This window comes from Callorhinchus milii, unplaced genomic scaffold, assembly GCF_018977255.1.
Source record: "Callorhinchus milii isolate IMCB2004 unplaced genomic scaffold, IMCB_Cmil_1.0 Scaffold11, whole genome shotgun sequence".
Taxonomy (NCBI): Eukaryota; Metazoa; Chordata; class Chondrichthyes; order Chimaeriformes; family Callorhinchidae; genus Callorhinchus; species Callorhinchus milii.
The window spans coordinates 12,773,567-12,797,506 of record NW_024704752.1 but is presented as its reverse complement, the minus strand read 5'-3'; the positions used below and the strand labels follow the sequence as shown (position 1 = coordinate 12,797,506).

At 42.2% G+C, this 23,940-nt stretch overlaps 1 protein-coding gene across 8 annotated transcripts; it reads right to left on the bottom strand.

The window, feature by feature from the left end:
* Positions 1-1,777: 1,777 nt before the first annotated feature.
* LOC103191260 (histone deacetylase complex subunit SAP130) lies at positions 1,778-23,493 on the bottom strand. Of its 8 annotated transcripts, none has more exons than XM_042339148.1 (21): positions 23,338-23,493; positions 19,985-20,162; positions 19,165-19,415; positions 18,464-18,631; positions 17,820-17,952; positions 17,051-17,184; positions 16,533-16,654; positions 15,620-15,770; positions 14,927-15,017; positions 14,662-14,766; positions 14,056-14,191; positions 13,169-13,296; positions 11,936-12,211; positions 9,789-9,966; positions 9,063-9,167; positions 7,960-8,321; positions 7,162-7,410; positions 6,306-6,431; positions 4,397-4,500; positions 3,686-3,799; positions 1,778-3,373 (listed from the first exon to the last, which is right to left on the bottom strand). In XM_042339148.1, the coding sequence occupies exons 2-21, from the start codon at positions 20,154-20,156 to the stop codon at positions 3,215-3,217; spliced, it is 3,264 nt and encodes a 1,087-aa protein (XP_042195082.1). In that variant the 5' UTR covers positions 20,157-20,162; positions 23,338-23,493; the 3' UTR covers positions 1,778-3,214. The 8 variants fall into 8 exon arrangements, with proteins under 8 accessions (XP_042195082.1, XP_042195084.1, XP_042195085.1 ...); XM_042339150.1 differs by having other exon boundaries at positions 9,789-9,963; XM_042339151.1 differs by having other exon boundaries at positions 15,620-15,767.
* Between the last annotated feature and the right edge of the window lie 447 nt (positions 23,494-23,940).

The window sequence follows — 23,940 nt, the reverse complement described above, 5'->3', positions numbered from 1 at the left end:
TGACGTCATTACACCGGCCGGCCGGAGGTCCTGGCCCCGCCCCCGCTCCCCCCACCCCCCCGCGAGCTGTCGAAGAGTGGGCGTGTTTTCGTGTTGTGACTGTTGTTGTTGTTGGTTCTGGTTTGGTGGGGTGTGGGGGGGGGTTTGGTGGGGGGTGGGGTGTGTGTGGGGGGTTTGGGGTGTGTGTGTGTGGGGGGGGTGGGGGTTTGGGGGGGGGTGGGGGGGTTTGGGGAGTGTGGGGGGTTTGGGGGTGGGGTGTGTGTGGGGGGTGTGTAGGTGGGGTGGGGGTTTGGGGGGTGTGGGGGGGGGGGTGTGTGTGGGGGGGGGGGTGGGGGTTTGGGGGGTGTGGGGGGGGTTGGGGGTGGTGTGTGTGGGGGGTGTGGGGGGGTGTGTGGGGGTTTGGGGGGTGGTTTGGGGAGTGTGGGGGGGTTGGGGTGGGGTGTGTGTGGGGGTGTGTAGGTGGGGTGTGGGGGGGTTTGTTGGGGTGTGGGGGGGTTTGTTGGGGGGTGGGGGGGGTTTGGGGGTGGAATGGGTTTTTAATCATACCGCTGACTCCCCCGGCACTCAGTACGCCACCGTGTTACGACCGCGCGCACAAAAAAAAAAAATCCTCACCTCGAAAGATCGCGCCTTTCGAGACGTCTCAAAGCGCTTCCCCGGAATATGCTGTCAAGCGCAGTGACTGTTTGTGTTGGGAGCGGTCTCGCGTTGACGTAGCGCCCTTCACGTAGGGTTACGTCCCAGTGGAGTCTGACCCCCGAGCCGGGGAGTGGGGGGAGAGATCTTAAAACACCATCAAAAAGACAGGGCTTTAAGGCAGGATTTGAAGGTGGGAAAGGAGGTGTGTGTTTTTTTTTAAACCTCACAAGTGCTTCACAGGATTTACTGTGAAGTGCAGTGACTGCTTTTTGTGGGCAAAACGCGACAGACAGTTTGCGCACAGCAACGTCCCCCCAAACTGTCATGGAGTGAGTGACCGATTTTATTTGGGGGAGTTCGTTGGCCAGGACTGGAACTCATCATCTGGACTGTGTTGTGGAATGTCCTGGTAGAAACCATAAATTCCAATGGCAATATTTCAAAGAGCAGGATTTTTCTTTATCTAAATTGATTAAAAACAGAGTAACTGGTTATTGCATCTCATTTGTGAGATATTGCTGGTGCGACTTCTGAGACTTGAACGTTGTCATGAGATACTTACAAAGCTGAGCTAGTTTTCATTTGGAAAACAAAGATTGGGAGAGAGTAGGGAGGTCGGTTTTGAAATGATGAGGCATATTTGATGTAGGTAACTAAAGTACATACAATAATTTAAAATTAAATGGCCTGAAATTGTTCTATAGATCTGAAGACTTTGCCTTGAGGTTAAATTCATTCACAATGTCTCCATTTATACAACAGTAATGGAAATCTATATCCTACTGGGCTCCATTGTAAGTCATTCCACGATCCACACCAGAATATTTTTTTCCCCTCACTGAAATAAATTCAGTTTAACTGGACAATAAAGAATGACACTGCTATGATTCTCTCGACTAGAATCATGGTCTGCTTGTATCATGGAAAAAAAACCATAAGTGTTCCTATTCAACATTTGTCCTTGATTTTTTTAAAAAAAGAAAAACATTCCCTAAGAATAGATGAAGTGTGGCCTCTTATGACAAGAACTAAATACAACTTTAGAAATGAGAACTAAAACCAAAATAAACGCACATACAGAAAAGATGTATACTATGTAAAATGCATGTAATGTGGCTCCCAAGCTGCATTTCCATCATTGGTATAAAAGCTTGCATCCTTTATTAATGATTTGCAAGTGTATATGTACAGGAAACAGCATCACATAAACTACAACATGTCACACAAGACCACCACAAAAGAGAAGGAGCAGGGCAGGCCTATGCATTGAACCTTCCTGTCAATTACAAACACTGCTGGTCCAAATACCAAACTCATTATATATGTGAACAGAGGGAGGATATAAAAGCTGCCCACAGTATTTCTGAAACTCGGTCTAGGAAATTGAGCAAACTTTAAAAAAAGAACTATAGACTTTATGAACTTTGTAAAGCTCTCAGTACTTTTTACAACAGCTTTAAAAGATTCCCATTTTTAGATTCTCATCATTGCCAACATGGCGAACTGGGGAAGAACTGGAATCGTATTCAAATAAACAGTAACCAGCTCCCTTTAACTTACCATTAGAGAGCCACACAAACCCCACAAGGGCACAATACACCAGGTAAGTGATTTTGATTAGCAACCCCACGTTTATTCCCTAGACTAAACACTGACAGTTTTAAGCATTTTTTATTTTTGTTTTTCTCATTGAGAAAATATTCCCATAATTTCTTTCGACTCCCTCAAATCAACCATATAGGTCTTGATTTGTGATAAGTTTTTGGAACATCAGCAGCATGCGTTGAATGAGGAAAGGTTTCTCGAGAATGGTATTAAAATCCGTCCTTCCTAACGTGCACACCTCACATCTACTAATAAGAGCACCTTCTGTAGATGACACAATTCAAGAGAAATTAGATTTAAGGCCTTACTTGAGGAATCTATTTTTTTTTTTGTCAGCCACATTTGAATGTGTACTGCTAATATCTACAGGTGCTGGACTCGGGATAATGCCTTGAACATAACCTGTGGCAATCTCTTGAACTGCATCACCTGACTGGGGTTGCTAAATTGTGTCTCCAGATAAATTTAGACAATACCTGCAATGTGAAAAGTGGTGAGGTAATGCTAATTATTTTGTATAATTTTCACTCTAACCGTTACAAATGTTAATATTTAACAGAAACACCTTGGCAATGTAAATGTTTGCTTTCTGAATAGCTACTGTAACCTGAAAGCATAAACCTGGAAGCTGTTCTTTGAACTCAAAAGATAAACCATGTCAGCTTGGCCAAAAAAAAAAGTTGTGCTACTTTACATTTGGGTTGGATGAAAATCTAAAAGAACCATTTTGAAGGTTTCTTCAAGTGGAGGGCAGCAGTTGTGAAACAACTCCCCTATCTGGTTTACAATCAAACAAAATGAGCGAGCGCTATTGAGAACATTGTCTCCATTCACAGCACTCTCTGGAACACACAGCAGTGTTCATGTTCTATGTATACCATCCATTATCTGGAAAACTGCTTTATTCAAATATCAAACTAAACATCTATACAATAGCTTTAAAACACAATTACTATTCGAACCCCTGGGTTTAGGATTTTTCTTTTCTCTTTAATTTGGACACCTTCTTGACCGTGCCATTTTTGTTGAGGAGTTTCAAAACTCGATCCTTATGATCCAGAACTTTCATCATTGTGTCTTTGGCCTCAGTAATCTGGTCAATAACTAGCTTGCAGCGTTGCATGTTTCCCTATTAAAGCAAACATAACGTAGGGTGAGGAGGAAGATCGCATTATTACAAGCTACTGAACAAGAAAACATGCACATCCAAACACGTACAAATGCAGAAGTCTCAGTTGCCTCAATTACCAATTCAATGTGAACTGCACAACCTTCTGTAAAATTCAGTCCTAAACATAGGCTACCCAGAATGATAATCCAGTCTGTGCAACTGATATCTTTCCAATATACACTCTTCAAGCCATTGAATTTATTTTTTTTACAGTACATATATTATATATAATATACACACACATACATATACACACACACATATGCAGACCTGGATCAACTCATTGATTCGATGAATGTCATCGTCTGTAGCAGTTTTCTTCTTTGGAATAAGCCCCTCCTGTAATGAAGCCAGCCGGCTGTACACGTCATGTTCCAGGCTGGTCTGATTGTCCATTTGGATAAGGAAACAGATCAGAAAAAGAAGATTGTAAGGAGAAAGCTCACAACAGGAACATTAGTTAAATGTTCGGACATTGGTTGAAGTATTGACCAATATTTTACAGCAGAAGTCAGAGCAAACAAAAATCACACTGGAATGAAATTTAGTCAAATGTGTTCAAATCTCTATAAATAAGCAGTTTGTGCAAGGGAAGCCTTGCACTCTGCAATCTTGGAATGTATACTTATTCTCATCAACTCAAGGGGGTCAACCATTGATTATTTAATAAGCAGTTGTTAGTTAAGGCCACAACTGGCAAGTGGGCTAGCAAAATGTACGACCCGGTTAATTTGAATAAGGTATCACTGGTAAAATGATGGCAAACATCAAAAACTGATGCACCTTTTATTATTCAGTAATTTTACAAGAGTCTGAAGCAGTACAAACAGATGTTCTAACCAATAACCATGTGTTAGTCACTCCCCGGAAATAACCAAAACCTAATGGCCGATTGTATAGCTAATAAACAGCCTTCTGCAGCTACTCCCTCCTCTCTTTTTCTTCCCCCAACCCCACAGGCAGAAACCCAACCTCACTTACCAGTTGCATAAGCTGTGCAGCACACAGGTGAACCTTCCAGCCTTGAGCCTTGCAGACAATGCCTTTCTGATTAGCTATCTCCTGCAGTGTGGGCTTCTTCTCTTCTGTCATTGAAGAGAAAATGAAAAAGAAAAGGCACAGGTTAGAGCGAATGTTGTGCAAGAAAATGGGCAGCAATTAATGATACAAAATTGAAAGGATCGCATCATTTCACTTAAGAGGCATAAAAGAACAGAAGCAACTGCTTGAATCTACAGATTATTGTTAGCTTCCTTAATATTCTGTTGGTTGATCAACTTGTACTTTAGAATGGTATTGCCACAGAAGGTGTTACATTAGCTCATCAGTAAATGAGAGGTCAGGTATAGCAGAGATTGGTTGCAGTTGAACCCAAATCAATGCGTTTTAATCTGAAGTAGAGGCCTTATCACTAATATTCATTATTTGCTTTTACATTTCCTTGCAGAGAGGAACTCTTTCTCCATATAAACAAATTTAAAATCTAACCCAGGAACATGGGTACTAATCTCATAGCAGTTTAGGGATTTAACTTTAAGTGCTCGTGTCAGGTTAGCACAGAAATACTTTAGCTGACCAGCGCTGATTTTGGAGATCTGGGTTCCAGTCTGACAGTGCCCTTTTGCCATGACTGCATCTTGAGTGCTTACTTACAAGGAAACTTTAAAAGCTCCAAAAATAGCTCCCGTGCAACATCTTTGAACCCGGTTAAATTTGTTACATAGATTTAAAGAAATGACGGGCACACCTGAAGTGAAAGCATCAACTCTGCACCAGAGCGGGAAAAACAAAACAGGATACATAACAGAACCACAGTGAGCATTTCATTCACACGATCCATACAACTGCGAACACAAATATTTGTTATATGTACAGTCAAATACAGAGACTAAAAATGATGACTGGTTAATGAGCAAGAGCCCCAGTTTATAATTGCAATTAAGCTTTGGTTGAGTGACCTTCAGCTGCGGAGGAGCTGCGAGTAGACACTGCTCATGGCTGGGTCAGGTAAAGTTGCTAAACATGGGAGCTGAAGTAGGAACTGTTCCCCATTATAAATGCTCATTATATTTATAATGTTTACAGTGCTGGTGAATAATGGAATTTGAAATCTGAACTACCTTCATGTCACCGTTATAACATACCCTTTACTGACTCGCAATTAAGGCGGCTGTGGAGCTGATGGAATTATAGCCTGCGCCGCAAAATAAATTATGCACGATGGAACTAAACTAATTGCATTTGAATATCTGTATAAAATGTATGTTCGCCGGCAGTTACCGATTTATTATCTGGCAAAGCATTCTTCCAGAATAAATGACAATATACTAAGCACTTTTTAAAAAATTAAATATAATGTGGCCAAGCAGTAAATGAAATAAGATTCCTCACATTAGTGGGTGGGGATTATGCTCTGAAGTTACAAATTATTCAAACGTGGATGGACCCAGTGCTTTCACCTAGTGCACCTGTTTCACCCGTTACCCTGGGTGAGATCAGCTAACATAGGATCTGAATGGAGGTTGTAATCTTTCCCTGTTTATATTGCATAATTACCCACTGTATAATTTGTTTACTAACTGTGTCATTAGGAATAGGTTCAATAATTCTATTTAGATTTGGTCTGCATATAAAAGGGGAGTAAATACTACTGGAATGTACAAAGTATTTGGGCTGTTATAGACACAGATTGCACCGAGTGATCTGAATAGAAGATTTGCGAGGTGGTAACCCACTGGAATGGATTGCTACGGGACGAAAGAATTGTACAGTATGTTGAAAATGGAAGCCAAATTTGGCTTTGAAAAGTTCTTCAGACCATAAATGATCCGTTCGATTCACAAAGAATGGAAAATGGAACAGAATGGAAGAATGGAAAATACGGACTGACCTTTGACTCTCACGTCACTGTATCTTTGAAAGTGATGGTAGGCGGCCTTCCAGGGGTTCCTATAATGTCTCAGTAACGTGACTGGTGGTCTCGGACGAACGGGAACATACCTCACACCCTCCTCATCTGCAACACCAAAAATCAAACTAGATTCAGAACAATAATGCAGAGAACTATTGATCAAACTTTGTTAAACCAATTTGCACCATTCCAAACAAGCTTCAGCCACAGATAATTGTATCAACAACAACTTACATTTATTTAGCATACTTCACGAGGGGTAGTGCCTGAGCACTAAATGAATATTTTGTACACGTTACACATAAAGTTTCACAACAGAACAGTGTTGCCCAATTAAGGTGAAGTTAGACCGGTTCAAGGCCTAAAAGATGAACGTGCTGCATTTGCATCAATGAAACTGATCGTGCTGATGGGAATACTACTTGGGGTGGGGGGGCGCGGGGTTGAACTTACTGTGGGGGAAGATATACTTTTAGTGTTGCAGACATTATGATCTTATCAAAGGCTCGTGTGTTTGTCCATTTCCATTACATAACAGACTGTGTGAAAATGAATTTGATAAAATCAAAACGTTCATAACCAACTTCAACTATTTATGAATTAAAGAAAAATATCACGAGCAGATCTCATGATTTCACTTAAACAATGTTCACAAAGGCAGAATCAACCAGACCATAACATAAGGCGAGCTATTCATTTTTGTCTACATTTATTGTGTGCAAGTGCAAATAAACAACGTATTTTGGAGATCAATCCAGTAATCCATTTACCTGTATTACCCTTCAGAGATGTACTCTCAACAAAATTATGCTTTTGAAGGCACAAACACATTTACCTATATATTCTTTTGGAGGTGATTTCCTTTTCTCTGCTTTGAGAAGAACTGGCTTAGTACTGGCTCTTTCTTCATCAGTGCTGTTGGTTTCCATCATCTCACTTTCCTCTGTAGAGATGATGTGCTGTTGTTTGCGAGGCTTCTTACGGGGCGAGGCACCCGGTGGGAGATCATTGCCAGGAACACCCAGATTGTTCACCATTTGAGTTAGAGCAGGAGACATGGCTGCCATTTGTTGGGACGAAGACACTGAAAGTAAAGAAAAAATTGATAGTGAGAAAATACCTCCTCAAAACATCACAAATCTGCACCATCAGACGAGTCCCTGCTGATCTCGCAATTCCCATCTCAGTCAACTTTGGTAACACCAACCCCTCCCAATGTTGTCCTGTAACTAATCCATGTGAGACGTGCAAGCATGTCCTTTGATGTTCGATCCTCCTTATTTTTCTATAAAAGCTTATATGGGAAAGTACAGTTGATGGGAAACACACAACAACTGCTGAGCCACTATCCCGGTTAACCCAATTCCCTACCTTTCATATGGTTCCAATGACCTAGATATTCTGTATGGGACATCAGTACGGATTAGGTTCTGGAACCCTTCTTTGCAAGCATGAATGTTACAGGTGCCACTACTTCCATTAACTTACCATCTATAATTACAAGATTATGAAAGGCCTTCATATTGCAGTTAGATCATTTTATACCAACCACCAAACTCATATTGAGCAATTGAACCAGCATCGGCCCAGTGACAAAATCTAAGTGATTACTCAAGGTAGGAACTTGACTTACCAGACACTGGCTGCAGACCATCCATAGGCTCAGTCTCTTGTTTAATTTTAGCTTCTGGCAATGTTGAACTCATGGAGGCAGGAACAGATATTGCCACTGGCTGTGAGGGAGGAGGTACCACGGTCGTGATGGATATTGAAGCTGGAGGGGCAGCAGACACCGCTGCTGTGACGGTTGACAAGGCAGTGGGCTGAGGATGTGGAACCGCGGCTGCAATAAGTGTTGGGATCGGTGGCTGAGGCTGCTGGGAATTCGGCAGCCCCGGGACTGACGAAGGCTCCATATTCTGACTGCTAACTGCTTCCACTGCTACAGCCACCGGGGTGGTCATGGCAACATGAATCTCTGGTTTGGGCTTTGTGCTGAAAAGTTGGAAACAGGAAAAAAAAACAACTAAAGAGGAATATTTATTATTAACTGCTTGCTCAAAGGTAAGAGTGAGTAGCCTACATAAGCCAAGGGGAACAAATGAAACAGCATTGTGATGCTCATTAAAGCTATAATATATATCCAACTAAACAATTCCCATCTCTCTTAACCAGCTTTACACTTTTCCCTTCATCAAGGACAGACTGGGATATTTGAATCATACAATCTGCAGGATAGATGGAGGTCATTTAGTTCAACATGCCAGCTCTCTGAAAGAGCTAGCCGTTTAGTCCCACTTCTTTACCACTTCACCAAACCCCTTAATATTTCTCTTCTTCAAATATTTGTTCGACTCCCTCTTGAGTTATGAGTCCTGAAAAGCTGAACATTCAATCACACTCCAAATTGACTGAAAGGTGCTCTTTTGACAGGCCTACTCTCTTTCATATCTTAGATACAAACCAGCAGAAACCAATCATTAAGAAAATAGATATCTGTTAAAAGCAGATTCAAATTGAGTAAATCGCACACCAAAATACCATCAACTCTAAACCAACTCTCCCTCCTTGCTGAATAGAGGGCAGTCGCTAACCTCACAGATCAACAGGGGAAATTCAGGCTGTTCTCTTGTAGCTCAGGGTGATCAATAAAGGAGATAAATCAAGGCCTTGGCAAATGTCACCTCCCTCCCACCTCAGCCAGAAAATGTGTGCAGACCTCCGAATGTGCCTTACCTAATTGGTCGTGGAGACCCTGATGTGCTACGCATTGTCCCATCTAGTCGCGGGCTCGTAGCCTCTGGTGGCTGAGGAGGGATAAGACTTTTCCTTACAGCCATACTGTAACCAAAACACAAAATACACTGTGAGACAACTAAAGGACTTTGCATCTTATTCCGATTACATTCAGCTAGTACAGCGTATTGCTGGGGCTGAGCTAATAAACTGAAGATTGAAAGTACAATAATGTTTAGTGACATTTTTGCTGTAATTCAGCTAGCATCACCTTGAGTGTTAGCAGCCTTCAGTAGAACAGCCCCTTAAGTAGTTGGATGAAGAATGCACAAGCCTTGGCCAAACTGAACCTGCCTAATAAAAATCCTTCAAATCAATAATATTCAACGTTTCCACGTAAGGCTCAATCATCAGCTATAGTTGATATTAGTTTATAACCTTAGCTAGTAATATACTGAATGAGAAATGATAACAGAAGTAAATTCAAACACACTGGAATTCTGACAGCTTTCAATCTTGTATTGGACGATCTATACCACTTCCCTTTTCCCAAAGCTTTTTGGGAATCTAGGAAAAAAAATCCAATCGGTATATTGCACACCAATCACATGGATTTATTTCACTGTAAATTTGATACAAATTTTTGATGTACCTTAGATGGGTTTCTGTATAGAAACAAAAAGTGAAACGGTCACAAACTATAAAGCAGTATTTGGTCAGACTTACCCATCAGAGGCTGGCTTCTTTCGTAGAATGCTGGGTCGGGGTGAGGATCCCTGTGCTGGAGCAGTGGTACTGCTGCTTTGAGTATGGGTCTGGATCACAGTGGTGACAGCAGGGGTCGCACTGAATGTGCTGTTAATCGGATTCGCTACAATGGTAGCTCCATCGGTCAACACCACTGCTGGGAAACAAGACAGTTGTATATTAAGAACTTGCATTTTTAAAGTGCTTCGGTGTTAACTGTAGTGACGTTTTTTTTTCCCTAGACAAACACAGCAATCATTTTGTGTGGACAGACAACCATGAGATGAATGATCAATTTATCTGTAGCATTGTTCTCCAGGACATCAGGAGAAACTCTTTCCATATAGTGCCACGGGATGGTTAATATCCATGTGAAAAGGCAAATGGTGAGCACAAGTCATGGACATGAACCTACAACCTTATTTACAAGCTGTCCTTGAAACACCTAAACATCAAAGTGAAGAAAAATGAACTATTAGTGTGGGTTTTACAAAGCAATGTTTAAAAAAGAAACAGCAGCTAGCTCATAATGAATCACATTAATAATAAGGATTATTATTACATAGCTAAAATACAATCAACAAACTCGAAGAGTGAAGCTCCAGGGATTTTCAGCATCCAAGGCTGAGACTGTATCACATACTTTCTCAATGTGCTAGAATGAATAATGTACAATCACACAGTGGTAAACTGCGAGGATGAAAAAGATTCCGAGTTCTACCATCCAGTATGCAGTTTAGATTTTTTTCTCTGGACAAGGAATCATTTCCTGCAGCATTGCATCCTCACGAATACTTGGAACCACTTTAGAATGCAAAAAAAATTCTAATCTGATCAGTATCCTGTTCTTCTGTGATGGCAAGCAGAACGAGTTTGCCATTCATAAAGTGGTAAAATGCAAAGATTAAAATGATTGTGATTAGATTTTATATCATTGTAAATCAGTTGGAAAGCACATACTCAGGTTGTTCTTTTTCCCCTTCTCCACCTTCCAACCCGACTAATTTATTGTGTTTAAAGGGGGTGTAGCTGATGACCTGGAAGATTCAACCGAATTGAAATAAAGTAAACAGAACAAAGATGCAGATGTAAAGTGAGAGACACAACCGGTGTGCAAGTGAAAACTCACAAGCACCTCAGCTTTGATGGCAAAAACAGTGAAGAGAATTACATGAAATATGCCAGATAATTTACTGTAAAAACTGTAGAATATTGCTCAATAAACCTTTGTAATGACAGAACAGTATTCAATCACCCAGTGTAAACAGCCAACACATCAAACCATAAAATGCTGTGACCCTTGGTTTGGAGGCTGACTACTGTCTCAGGCAAAAAAAAAGTATAAAATCCTGAAAATTGTGTGAACACCCACACATCATAAAAATGATGAACACAATACCTGGGAGTGATTTGGGAGATAATTTAAAATTGAGAGGTTCGGGCAACAGTTATAAACTATTTTAATTTTATGGTAAATGTCACTTGAACCTTTCTATTAGATTATAGTGTACAGTCATTCCAAAGGATCCATTGCACGTAAAACTATCCGATTTATGCAATTAAGTTAAAGTCGGTTTCTTTCACCTCCGGAGCAGCAGATCCGTGGAACTGACTCCCATCGGAAGTAGTTGACATGGACCTTTGCTTGCCGGGATCACAATGACAAATGTATTGGAATTTTATAAAGAAAAAGAAGTTACAAACAGAAAAAAGGGTACCATACCAATAATGCTCTTTTCAATGCTGATTGCTGGGTTTGCTACTTATTACTCCAATCTGCCTTACATAAGATTTCAGAACACTTCCCGACAATCCCCCTCTACTCTCTCTAAACCGCTAGACGGAAGGGCTCGATAGGGGAGTTAACCACATTGTGCGCAATTTCTTCTCCCCACCCTCATCTTTCCAGTCTTAATGGCTATACAAAAGTAAAACGTGATGACAAATAATTGAATTGCTCAAAATGTCATGAGACTCAGCCACAACTGCAGCAGCTTTTCCGAACCCTAGCAGGTTTGCTCACTGGTAACACTTCCTGCTCTGTGTGCATTTGTCACAGCTGAATCCTTCGGAAGCGGATCACCCTTACAACACCCCCCACCATCTCAGTGTAGCTTTCCTATTACCTGAGGTTTTGTTCTCAGTGGGCTGCTGAGAGCCGAGTGATGCAGACTGCAGACCCTGGGTGCCAATAGCTGTTGACTGAATCCCCTGAGTTCCGATCGGAGCAGGCTGAATCCCCTGGGTGCCAATTGAAGCAGGCTGCAGCCCCTGGATGTGACGTGCATGCGTCGGGTCCACAGTCATCAGCATGGGGTTAAGATGGACAGTGGAGGCCACACCAACACCTGCCTGAGCTGCTATCGCTGCTGCAGACACAGAGCTTGGTGCCTGTGCTGAAACTGAAATAGAGATTGGACATCAATTTTAAATGAAATGGCTGGTTTCCTATTTAGAGGTTTAAGTTTTTGGAAGGGCAGTCATACAAAATACCTGTGCTTGTCAGCAACCGAGGTGGAAGTATCCTGTTAAAACTACAGGCATAATCCAGTTATGCTACTGGCTTTACAAATACAATGGGAGGACCCCCTTTATTATGGCCACTGTACTCACAAACATTACACAGGTTTATGAAAAACAATAAGAGGGATATAAACGCAACTAAATTGCAAAGCACTTGCAGAGAATCCGGAGGAAGCAGAGTATATAAAGTGCTAGTTAGAAAAATGAGAGGAAATGGGAGCTGGACAGATTCCTGGTGAAGACTTTTTACTGTTTAAAACTAGTTTAAAATTCCCCACTTGAAGTTACCTGAAAATTAACCACCTGCCAGCTCTTGTATTATGCCATCAGGGCAGGGAATCAGATAGGCGTTGACCAATACCAAAGGCAGTGCCACTGGAGCCTGTGGTCCCAGTCAAGCCTACGTGATTGAGTGATAGATTTAATTTAAAGGTCAACATTAGTCCAGTGCTGCTTTTATGAACTCTGATGAAAAAAAATGGTCTGCTGCTTGCCTAAGAAAATTCAAATGAGTGATAACAACCTGTTGTTTCGGAAAACGTGAATCAAACAGCTTTAACAGAACAAATCCTTTGCTGAACCCATTTTTCAGTGATAGCCTGTTCATGGGTGGAAACACTTGCTGATTTCATAAGAATATTTTGAATACACTTCACCAACAGGATATTGTAAATGGGCAGAAATCAAATTGAAAATCTCAATCAACACCAGAGGCAACAAGACCAGTTACTCACCAACATTTTCTCATTTTCGCCAACTCAGGACCCTTCCCGTTCTACTTTTATTCTTACCTGGTTACTATTTATATAGAGAGAGATAACGGATCGTATCCATACCTGGGTACTGGCGTATAGTGGACACTGTGCTAGTTATTGGAGTGAAGGTGTGGGCCAGTGGATAGCCTGGGATGGCAGCTGAAGGTGGATATGCTGGCAGGTAATACTGGAACTGCACTGGCATTGGCCTGGGTGGGAAGAGGGAATTAGAACATTCATTAACCTGGCGAATAAACAAACTCCACACAGATTTCACACACACAGAGAAGTGCGTTAACAGCTTTTAAATTAAATTCTGTGTGACTATTTCAGTTATAATGAGTCTCTTCTATGTGGCTTTCATGGTCATGGATTCCTGAAGTTGATTTCATAATTTAACCCATTCAGCCATAAGATTAATAACCAAATTATTACATGCAAATGTTCACCAGCATCATTCTGAAGGAAAATGTGAGAAACGATCAGTGTAAATTGTGCATATCCATCATAATGTCCTTCCTAAGACAGGTCTAGCCAGACGTCACCCAAATACTGGATACAAAACTAATCATTGAATTAAATGGATTGGAGTGCATGACTGAAATATGGATTACTCATTCCAACATCACATTTGTTGATACAATAAGAATTCATTCATTGTTACTCGCGTCTTTTGAGAAAGAATAATTGAACTGAAATTCAACTATAGTTCTTTGTAACCACTCTCCAACCATCACAGTAAAATCCCAGTTTCCATTCTGAAAATTAAAAACTTGCGAAACAGAAGGCAGATTAAAAAAAGATCAGTTGCGATTTCACAAAAATGGGCATGTGGAGCCCAATATAGCAGATTCTCACCCCCTCATTGAAAAGTGCCTTTGGTGCAAAAAAGCATTTTGAAATATTTAGTACATTGTAAATCCTGACTGTCACAAACACCGGAAAACAATTTCAGTCTGGCATCTTACCTGTTGTCAGTTCTTGTTTCCATAGTAACTGGGTTAGGTGATGCCCTATGACCAGGTATAGAGATCATGTTCGTCCTTTCTGTCGAATAGTCAGGTTGGATCCGCGTAGAAGTTATTTGTTGAGGAACAACTTTTGCTATAATAATTCAAAAAAGGGGTTCATCAATTAAAGTGCAAATGCTTAGACATCACCACACTTTGTCATCTTAAATGTTTATGATTCAGCTAAATAATTTGGAAAGTGGTCTTACATTTAAGAATTCTAAAAAAAATGATGAAAAAGCCTTACTCGATAATATTGACAAAAAGATTATATGAACTCCGATATTCTCTGCAGCTTTAATTGAACAACCTTTTTTTCCCCCCAGTTTTATTTTACTGTTTTTGGCCTTTCGCAAATCCCCTGTCACTCACTGTATAAAAAATGGTTGTTTCAAGGCAACGTTCAGTTTCCTCAGTGTGATCAAAACTTCCAACAGTTTTTTGTGCTGAACTTGGGAGTTTGCAGAACCACAGGTGACATCACTTACTTGCAACTTTTGACATTGGAAAGGCGATACAAGCAGCGGACCAGCATTTGGTTTGCATTTATTAAAGATCACTGACCTATGGGAATTGATGAAGTGGTCACCACAGGAGGGTGCGATGTATGAGGGGCCATCGTCATGGTGACAATTGTACTGCCAGTTGCTTGAGCGTGAGAAATAGCACCTACACAAAAAAACAAACATCAGCACCTGAACTGAATGTGATTTATATTAAAAAAAATTCGCATTAGACTGAAGGTCTGAAAATTGATAATCCATCCACCCCAAGACATTTTCACTTGATGAGCAGTGCAGCCTTGGTTAAGCTTTCTGTAGGGACTTACCCTGAGTTGTTGTGGATGGAATCGAGTTTGTGGAGAGTATTGGCGCCACGGTGGCGGCAGCAACTGGAGTGCCTGTGCTGAAGATTGTTTTCTGATAAAAGGAAAAAAAATGTTTTAATAACTGAAGCTTTGATTTCAAGCGCTACACATTTCCATTAGCTTGTCATGGACAGCATGAGAACTATTAGAGATAAGCATCGAATATAATCGCTTACTTAAAAGCAACTACCACTGCATTCAGCAAGATGTTGCAATCTTGCAGGCATTCAAACACGTGAACACATAAAAGTTTATTTATGGGCACCAAATTAAGAGAACCTTTCTAACTTAAAGGAGCGTGAAATGAAGATTTAAAAAATTTTCATGCTAGTAACTGGGCCTGAAGACATCCACAATGTTCTTAATTGTATGTGGACTGAGAATAAATTCTTTTAGGAGTTTTTGTACTAAAAAGTGTGAAGTTACCAAATACATTACAGTCAGTGCAATTTCAGATGTCCCCTTTAACAAATTTCACACTAAATTTCCCTGCAACAATAATTTCTCATATTACAAGAAATGGTAGTTCCATAATGAGACATTACTGGAGGAGGAGAAGAAAGAGGAAATAAAAGATCCTCATTACAACAGTCAACAGCCCTGATAATTCAATATACACATATGCAGTAACCAAGGTAAGGTACAGTTCTTTACCTGTGGCATGGCATGAAGCTGTGGTTTTTGAGACACAACAGCGGGATGGGAAGGCAGTGTGATGCGTGCTGCTGTATCCCGTGGCTGCTGAGTGCGCTGGATGCTAATGGCGGCAGGCGGTGGATGAGGCTGAATGGTCAATGCTGGTCTACTGGAAAAGTGGGGGAGAGAAATGTCAGAAAATAAATCAGAACAAAAGATTTACAAAAATACTTGTGAATTTTCAATATTTCCTAATATGTAATGATCCTCAAGAGTTTATTTTGCTGCAGGGACCAATTACTGCACAAAATGGTATCAGACTAGATGGTGCATTCAGAACTCATTGATCAAAGTCTGGTAACCATGGCCAACTGCTCCAAGCCTTTTGCCAGTGACCCCTGGGAATCAGGATTGCAGGAACATTTCTTCACCAAAAATATAACAAAATTACAACTTTTGAGTTGTACTTAAATCACCAATTTTTTAAAATCTTTTCTCCAGTTCCATATTTAATATTTGGCACCATAAATGTACACATTATGTATATGGGACTTGCACTGTTGAAAACGTACATGCAAAATAGATTAACAGAGGGTAGTCAATTACGTTCATCATATTGAGCCTATTTTTCCTAGAGCACTTCAGTGCAGTCAAGACAGACTCACTTGAGTGCTAGAAGCTAGTCACTTGAAAGCAAGATGAACAACTTGAATAGGCAGTTCAAATAAGATAGAATGCAATAAAATCCCTTGGAGTTGGTGCCAATGAACCAATCAAAATACTACATTGTACAAGTACCACCTCATTGCTGTTTGTCACGAGTATTCAACAGATTATGTGCAGCATTTGTACTCAGTCTGTCACATTTACTCTGCTAGAAGTGCTGTTTAAACTCAATGCAAAAAAATGGCCTAAGAGGTGGCTTTATTACCTGTGGGTTACATCTGTCCCATGGGCTGATGCTGTTGTAATGACAGGAGACTGGGCCCGAGTTGCAGATACGGTTGCCACCACTGCTGGAACTGCTGTAGAGCCAGTTGAAGGTGGGCGAGACTGTCAGGCAAAGAAAAAGAATTAGTGGACTACAGAAACAGATAACAAAAAATCTCAGATTTTACAACACGCCATGTTTAGGAAGACTGCGCAATAACAATTTATCCTTTGAGCCAACAGGATGCATAAGTTGCAAATGTAAAACATCGCTGATGTGTACTGGGGCTACTGGCTTGGAAATGTTGCTGATGTGATGGAGCTAAATTGAAATTGAAATGCACAGATGAATCATCCTTTGGTTTATGAGCGTAACTATGCTTCCTGGAAGACTTATAGGGGGGTGAGAAGAAGAGTGGCTCCATGACTTTATAATAAAATTCCATTACAGGGTGGCTGATTATACTTTGGGAAGGTAGATGAAGCAAAGGATATTGGTATAACTGGCACCAAGATTACCTGTATTGGGAGGTGCAGAGAATGCTGCAAGGAGTTCTGCGGAGTCCCTGCTGTTGGTAATGGTACAGGAGCAGGACGCAGAACTGTCGTTACTTTAGAACTTGAGATTGCTGCTGCTGCTGCTACCGCTGCACCTAGAGAAGGACATTTCATTTTAACATGCATCCTTTTTCCCGTTAATTCTGATCATAAGCCTTAAAGAACTAAATGCAGGACATTTAGCCTTAAAGAAATGTTGTGGGGGCACTCTGAATAATCTGTCAAATAACAGTTCTACATACAGATCTAAAACAGATGAGAGGACCAGCCAGGTGGATCAAGGGTATTGCTTACATTTTACTCTCCCTATACAAGCACCTTTGATTCAGTTATAGTGACCAAATCATTTTGTATCTGAAGACGACTTCCAGGTTACGTGTGAAGCTCCCAGACAACGGTTTACTAAAATCTAGAATCAATCTTCTTTTGATATAGCTTTTGCTATAAATCTCGACAGGCTTAAGGACCACTAGGCTAAACATGTTTCTCCATTATAGATTCAACGCTCAAAGCCCTCGAGGTCTTTGACAATGCAACATTAACGAGGCAAAATCTAAAGAGAAACTTGAATTCTAATGCTCTATAGATATTTTACAGGTATAACTATTGAACAAATATATCTGTTCAAGTGCAAGTTGCCAATATTCACAAAAAACAATTACTTACTCCTGGGACATCTATTGCCCCACACAAATTTTATATAAACAAAATCAAATACACACTGGATTACCTCTAGGCACGTGAGATGAGAACATCTGTGGTGGTGCTGTGGACTGTCCAATGTGGAGAGAAGTTGGAACAGAGTTCCGGATGATTGACATTTGCATATTGGCTCCCATCAGATGAGGAATATTGGGATGTCCCTGTAAAAAGCATCCAGTGTCAAGACACGGCAACTGGGATCATAACTGCTGGGATGAAATACAATAATTCCCTTCCTCTTGTGTTTTAGAGACTATGTGAATGACACTGTTGGGAAGAGTGGTGGAAAGAGGGAAACAAGCATGTGTTTGGGGGAGGTGGGGGGGAAGGATTGACATCACAATGGACACTGCTCTGCAACACTGTCTTTGCAAGTCATCAAGAACATTTTATAACAATGTCCAAAAGTTGGTAGAAGAGCATTTTTGCTCAAGAAGCAAGATCTCATTAGTTCTCATCCAGTTAATTCTGGACAAGCTATTACCACGATGTCATTTTCAGATAAGACAACAATCCTTGCATTTGGTATAGTAGCTTATCACAATGTAGAAAGATCTCAAAGCACCTCACAGGATTTACTGTAAAGTGTGCTGACTATATATGTTGGCAAGTGCATGCTTCAAGCCGGAGAAGAGCATTAGTCCACCATTTCAAATGCTTTCATGCTCTTACCTGCTGCCCACTGATAGTAGCTACAGGAATTGCAGACCCCTGGGGCATGGAGCTGTCCATATTAACAGTGACATGACCCGAGACTTTAGGAGCACCGGTCATGTGTCCCTGGCCAGATGATGGTGCTGGTGCGATGGGTCGACTGGGTAATGGCGTCTTCAGTGTAGTCTGAAGCAATACACAAATAAAAACATGCATCAGCAAAACTAAAATAAATTTAAAAATTCCTTCTCTGTATGCAGAAAAAAATTCTAGCACCTTCAATGCCTGTGCATCAGGTTGTTCCTCAGCACCAGCATTTACATGTTTCTACGGTGTGGAGAAAAATAACACAAGTTTGTATTGAATTCCCAGATGCAACTTCACCAATATACACTCGTAACACAACACAGACCATAATGAGTCTCCAAGAGTGCTGTCAATCAAACTGAGAAACAAAACTGAGAAATGCAGAGAACTGGTTAAGATAATAGTAGTACCAATGTATTCTAGGTGAACATTTAGACTATATCAAAATCATTGCTCAGGATTGTTCCTACTGCATTGATGAGTGGAACACAGGCAGCAACACCTGTGTTAAGCAGCATAGCCATTGCCATTTTACTCTAATTAGCTGCTTCGAGTCTATTTTGTTTGTCACAAAAGAACAGTTTTTAGGCACTTCTTAATTATAACAGGATGGAAAGGAATTGGTAATATACCTTCATCACTTCTGGGAAGGTAAGTGGAGTAGCCTGTGTTATGTGAGTTGGAGGAGCAATTGCAATCGGTCCCCCGGGCTGCTGTATGTGGTGCTGGATGGCTGTTAGCGGCTGCGTATGAGCTTGTATCTGTGGGTAAGGCCTAACCACAACTGTCTCCTGCTTCTCATCTCGGAATGGCAATGAAGACATGGGATTAGTATGTTCACGTGATGTGTGCTCCGAATCCCGGCTGGTCTCTTCATTGGCAGCTAGAAGTGAATGGAAAACAATAAATCCATATGGTAAAACATCACTGTATTCCCACTGCAAAAGGAAGAACAACTGGCCTCTATTTTCTCTCACTCTGGCCAGGGCTTGCATTAAAATGCTACTTTTCTATACAATTAGTGCAGATTTAAATGAAATCCATAAATGGTAGTGGCTTGCGTAATGCTTCAACCATTCCGCGGTTCTGCCCCATTACTTAATTCCATTGGCTAAGTTGTTTTCAATTAATTTCAACAAAACAATATTTTAAAGATTAATATACAATAAATAAGCTGAATAAAAGAAAACAGTTGATTTTATATTGCATTTAAGGCTGTAAATCTTTTTTCAAAATTTTTACTAATGTCAGGTACCTAATTCAAACAGATAAACCTCATGAACCCACACATTAGAATCTAGAAACAAACATTCTCATCCAAATGAGACATACTTTCAATAGTGTGGCAACCAAGTCTAAGACATTTAACTTGGCAGTTAAGACATCATTTTTAAAAAAAACAACCAAATGCTGTCATGCAAAGTCATTAACCACAAAGTCAATTTAGTTTACCGAGATTGGTGATCAGAAACATCTGGCTGCTTTCCAAGGCCCTTCGCCATTTACCTGTTACTGTGTTGCTGGGTGCCCCTGCGCCACTGTTATTCTGCATAGTGGTGGCAGGCTGGCTGGCTCCCAGTCCTGACGAAGGGGCACCGGGTCGTGGAAACTGCTGGGCACTCATTTAATCCTGAAATTAAAAAGAAAAAAAATCAGATACTCAAAAGAATAAACACTGGTGAAGCAAACACAAACTGACTGTATTAATACTACACAATATATTTGCTTGATGAACAGCAAAGACAAAAAATAATAATATGGTCACTTCAATCCACCACTGTTTGTGGGACACTGCTGTGAGCAATTGACTGCCACAATTTGCCCAAATATACAGTCAATTCACTTTACAGAATATTCTGTGAAGCGCTTTGAGACATCTCAAATACGCGATAAGGCGCTATCTCAAATGCAAGGATTATTATTTATTATAAACAACAACAAGATTCCATTTATAGAGTGTCTTTCACGTCGGGAGGACGTCCCAAGGCGCTGGACAGTTGGGTCAGGACCCGAACAGGGGGGAAATGGTCAGGGTGAGGGGAGGGAAGGGAGGGAGTGAGGAGGGAGTAGAGAGTCGAGAGGGGAGCTGAAGGCTCGGTCAAAGAGAAAGGTCTTGAGACCGGCCTTGAAGGAGGAAAGGGAGGAAGCGGCGAAGGCACTGGGGAATGGAGTTCCAGAGCATCGGGGCTGAGAGGCTGAAGGCCACCGATGGTAGGGCGGTTGGGGCGGGGGATGTGGAGCAGACCGGCACCAGAGGAACGGAGGGTACGGGCAGGTAGGTGGGGTGATAGTAGGTCGGAAAGGTAGGAGGGAGCGAGGCCGTGAATGTAGGTGAGGATGAGGATCTTAAATTCGAATAAAGACAACATGTATAAATCTAAAATCACAACGCACTTAATACAAAGGCGTGGAATACAAAAATGGTTGGAACCTGCAACATGCATTGTGAGCTTTGAGTCAGTTTACTGGTATTACATGGTTGATTTCTAATTTGTAAAGAGAAATTGGGAAATGCAGCCCTGTGTGTTGAGAGGAATTCAGACAATTTCAAGTAAGCATGATACATTAATCATAATATTAGTTTCTGCTAATATTTTAGAAAGTTTTGAAAATATCAGAACAATAAAGGCTTATACTGCAGATGGATTTGAAATTCATCAGTTACAAGCAAATAAATAGTAATATGTATATCTTTATTTTTTAAAATAATTCTTCAAAAACACTTAAATAAAAGCCTGCCAAAAGTGGTTTCCATGCCACTTACAGGACCTACTGAACTATTTTTTTTTTAAAAATGAACATCTAAAAATAGTCACCATATTGGAAAACAAAAACCATAAAATGAAACAGTATTAACATTTCAAACATGTCAGCTCATAACTCTTTTTCCCCCCAGCCTCTCTTTTCCTAAAGCTATTAACTCCTTCCTCGATGTACATTTGCACAGGCTCTTTGGTATCTTTTTCACACGGACATTCTTCATACGTGAACTTCGCTTATGCCTTAGCATATTATTGACAGAAGGAGGCAGTAGAGGAAGATCCTATCCTATTAACACCCACAAATATACACCTCCAGCGGTAGTGACTGGATAATGATCAAGAGAGGGAATAATTTGTTGATTATCTCCCTCAACACAGATCCACCGAGGCTAATGGAAAAGCCCTACCATCGCCTGAGGCGAAATCAGCAGACAGATTCGAACCTTGCTTTTTGGTCTATACTGATACTTCACCAGGCATGCCTTCATTCATTGGGACATCTGAGGGGCTTTTCTGCAGTCTGCAATAACCTGGAAGGTACTAGTTCCTCTGAGGGGGGGGGGTTTGGAATAGAACATGGAAGGAAGTGAAAAAGTGAAGCACGTTATAAATACTTCAAAGCTACAAAAATAGGATTTGGTTGATCAGACTAAATTTTCCAGTTTTCAGCCGACAGAACAGAGTAGCAGTTGAAAGTGTAAAGCTGGTTTTGTGGTTACCACTGCAGATCACTGTGTCCCCATTCACAAAGGCAAAGATCAGAGGTCACTATCTGACTCCAGGTCGGTTCTGAGTGAGCTCATCCCCTGAGACAGCAGTTGGGCTTCACCACACTTACCCTATGTTCATAGAATTACAGGGGGCGGATCGGCAGACGCCAAAGCATTAGAAACTCTTAAATTGCATGTGAGCATTTCTGGAAATGAACAAAACTAAAACTATGCAACTGGTATAAAGCTTCTCACTGCTCGTCCAGACAGGAACACCCAATCGTTTGGGGGCGTCCGCTCACATGGTCACTGGGTACAACTTAACTGCATTAAGCGCTACAATCCTATCAGGAATATTTGAAAGTGACGCCTCCAGACTGTCTCCTCTCGTTGCCATCCCGCATTATCGTTGATAGGAATAAATTCACGACTCGCACACGAGCACTGACCCCCCCGGGGGCTGAGGCCTGGTCCCGTCTCGCACTCACAAACATACAGTGAAATGGGGGCCTGACTGCGTCTCTCTCTCACACACACACACACACACACAGTGAATAAGTAAGTACCTCTGACTGCGTCTCTCGTGCTTACACACAGACACAGTGAGGAGAGGCCTTGACTGCGTCTCTCTTTCTTTTTCTCTCTCTCTCTCACACACACACACACACACACATATATGGAGAGCTCAGCGGGGATCCGACTGCGACTCGTTTCTCTTTTTTCCCCCCTCCCTCACTCACACACACACACACACACACACACACAGACAGGCACAGCCAGTGGGGACTCGGCTTTGTGTGCACTGATCGCTTCACGTACACCGAATTTCCGAGCCGGACTGCGTCTTTTTCTCTCTCTCTCTCACACACACACACACACACACAACACTCAGACGAGTGCTTGACTCTGTGTGTGTGTGTGTGTGTCTCTCTCTCTCTCGAACAGATACGAATTCAGAGTCAGTGTCAGAGCCAGGACATGCCTTCCCCCCCCACACCCCCTCCCTCCCCCCCACACCCCCTCTCTCTCCCCCCACACCCCCTCTCTCTCCCCCCCACACCCCCTCTCTCTCCCCCCCACACCCCCTCTCTCTCCCCCCACACCCCTCTCTCTCCCCCCCACACCCCCTCTCTCTCCCCCCCCCACACCCCTCTCTCTCCCCCCACACCCCCAGCCTTCCCCTCACACCCACAGTGAGTGTGTGGTGGTGTGTGTGTGTGTGTGTGTGTGGGGGGGGGGGGGGGGAGGGGGGCCCTCGCTGCGTCTCTGCTTTCACGAGTGCTTTTCTGGTTTTGTTTGGGGTTTATTTTTTTTCCGGTTGGGGTCCCCCTACCTCGGTTTTAAGTGCTCGCTGTCCCGCTCCCACTCCTCGCACGTTCCGGTGACCGGGGGCCCGCGCTTCAACCGTCCGTGTCTCCCGTCTGTGCGCTGATCGAGCGGCCGCTTTTCCTGCCTCCTTCTCCCCCCCCCCCGGTTACTAGGCGATCACCTTCCCGGGCTCCCAATTGGCATCGGCGGGCGGCCGCGACGCAAGCTGCTTTCTGATTGGCTCGCCCGCCTTGTGGGGGGGCTGGCGCTCCTAGTGGTGGGTGTTCGAGCAGATCCAGCATAGAAGAGGCTTTCCGATTGGTCGTCGCCCCGAACCCGCGCAGCCTGTTCCGATCTGATTGGCTCGCTTCTGTATCACGTGACGCGCGAGGGCCCGCACATGGCATTCTGGGCGTTGTAGTCAGTCCCTTTGATTGTTATTTATCCGCCGCCCCCCCCCACCCCCTTCCCACCCCCATTTGATTGACGTGGCGGCTAATCGGTTTGGACTGATTGGGGAGAAGCGGAGGGTGTCGTACGGAAGGCGTTTGCCGATTGATTCCCGGTGTCTTTTGTTTCTCGGCGGGCGGGCGCGCGCGCTCACCTCACCGCCTTCCAGGCGATGCTG

Excerpts from the sequence above, each read along its gene's own strand:
- LOC103191260 (XM_042339148.1), bottom strand. The coding sequence starts at position 20,156 with ATGAGTGCCCAGCAGTTTCCACGACCCGGTGCCCCTTCGTCAGGACTG. Across the intron at positions 17,953-18,463 it reads CTACTATCAGTGGGCAGCAG|GGACATCCCAATATTCCTCA; the intron begins GTAAGAGCATGA and ends TGCTTTTTACAG. Across the intron at positions 4,501-6,305 it reads CAGTGACGTGAGAGTCAAAG|AAGAGAAGAAGCCCACACTG; the intron begins GTCAGTCCGTAT and ends CTTCAATGACAG.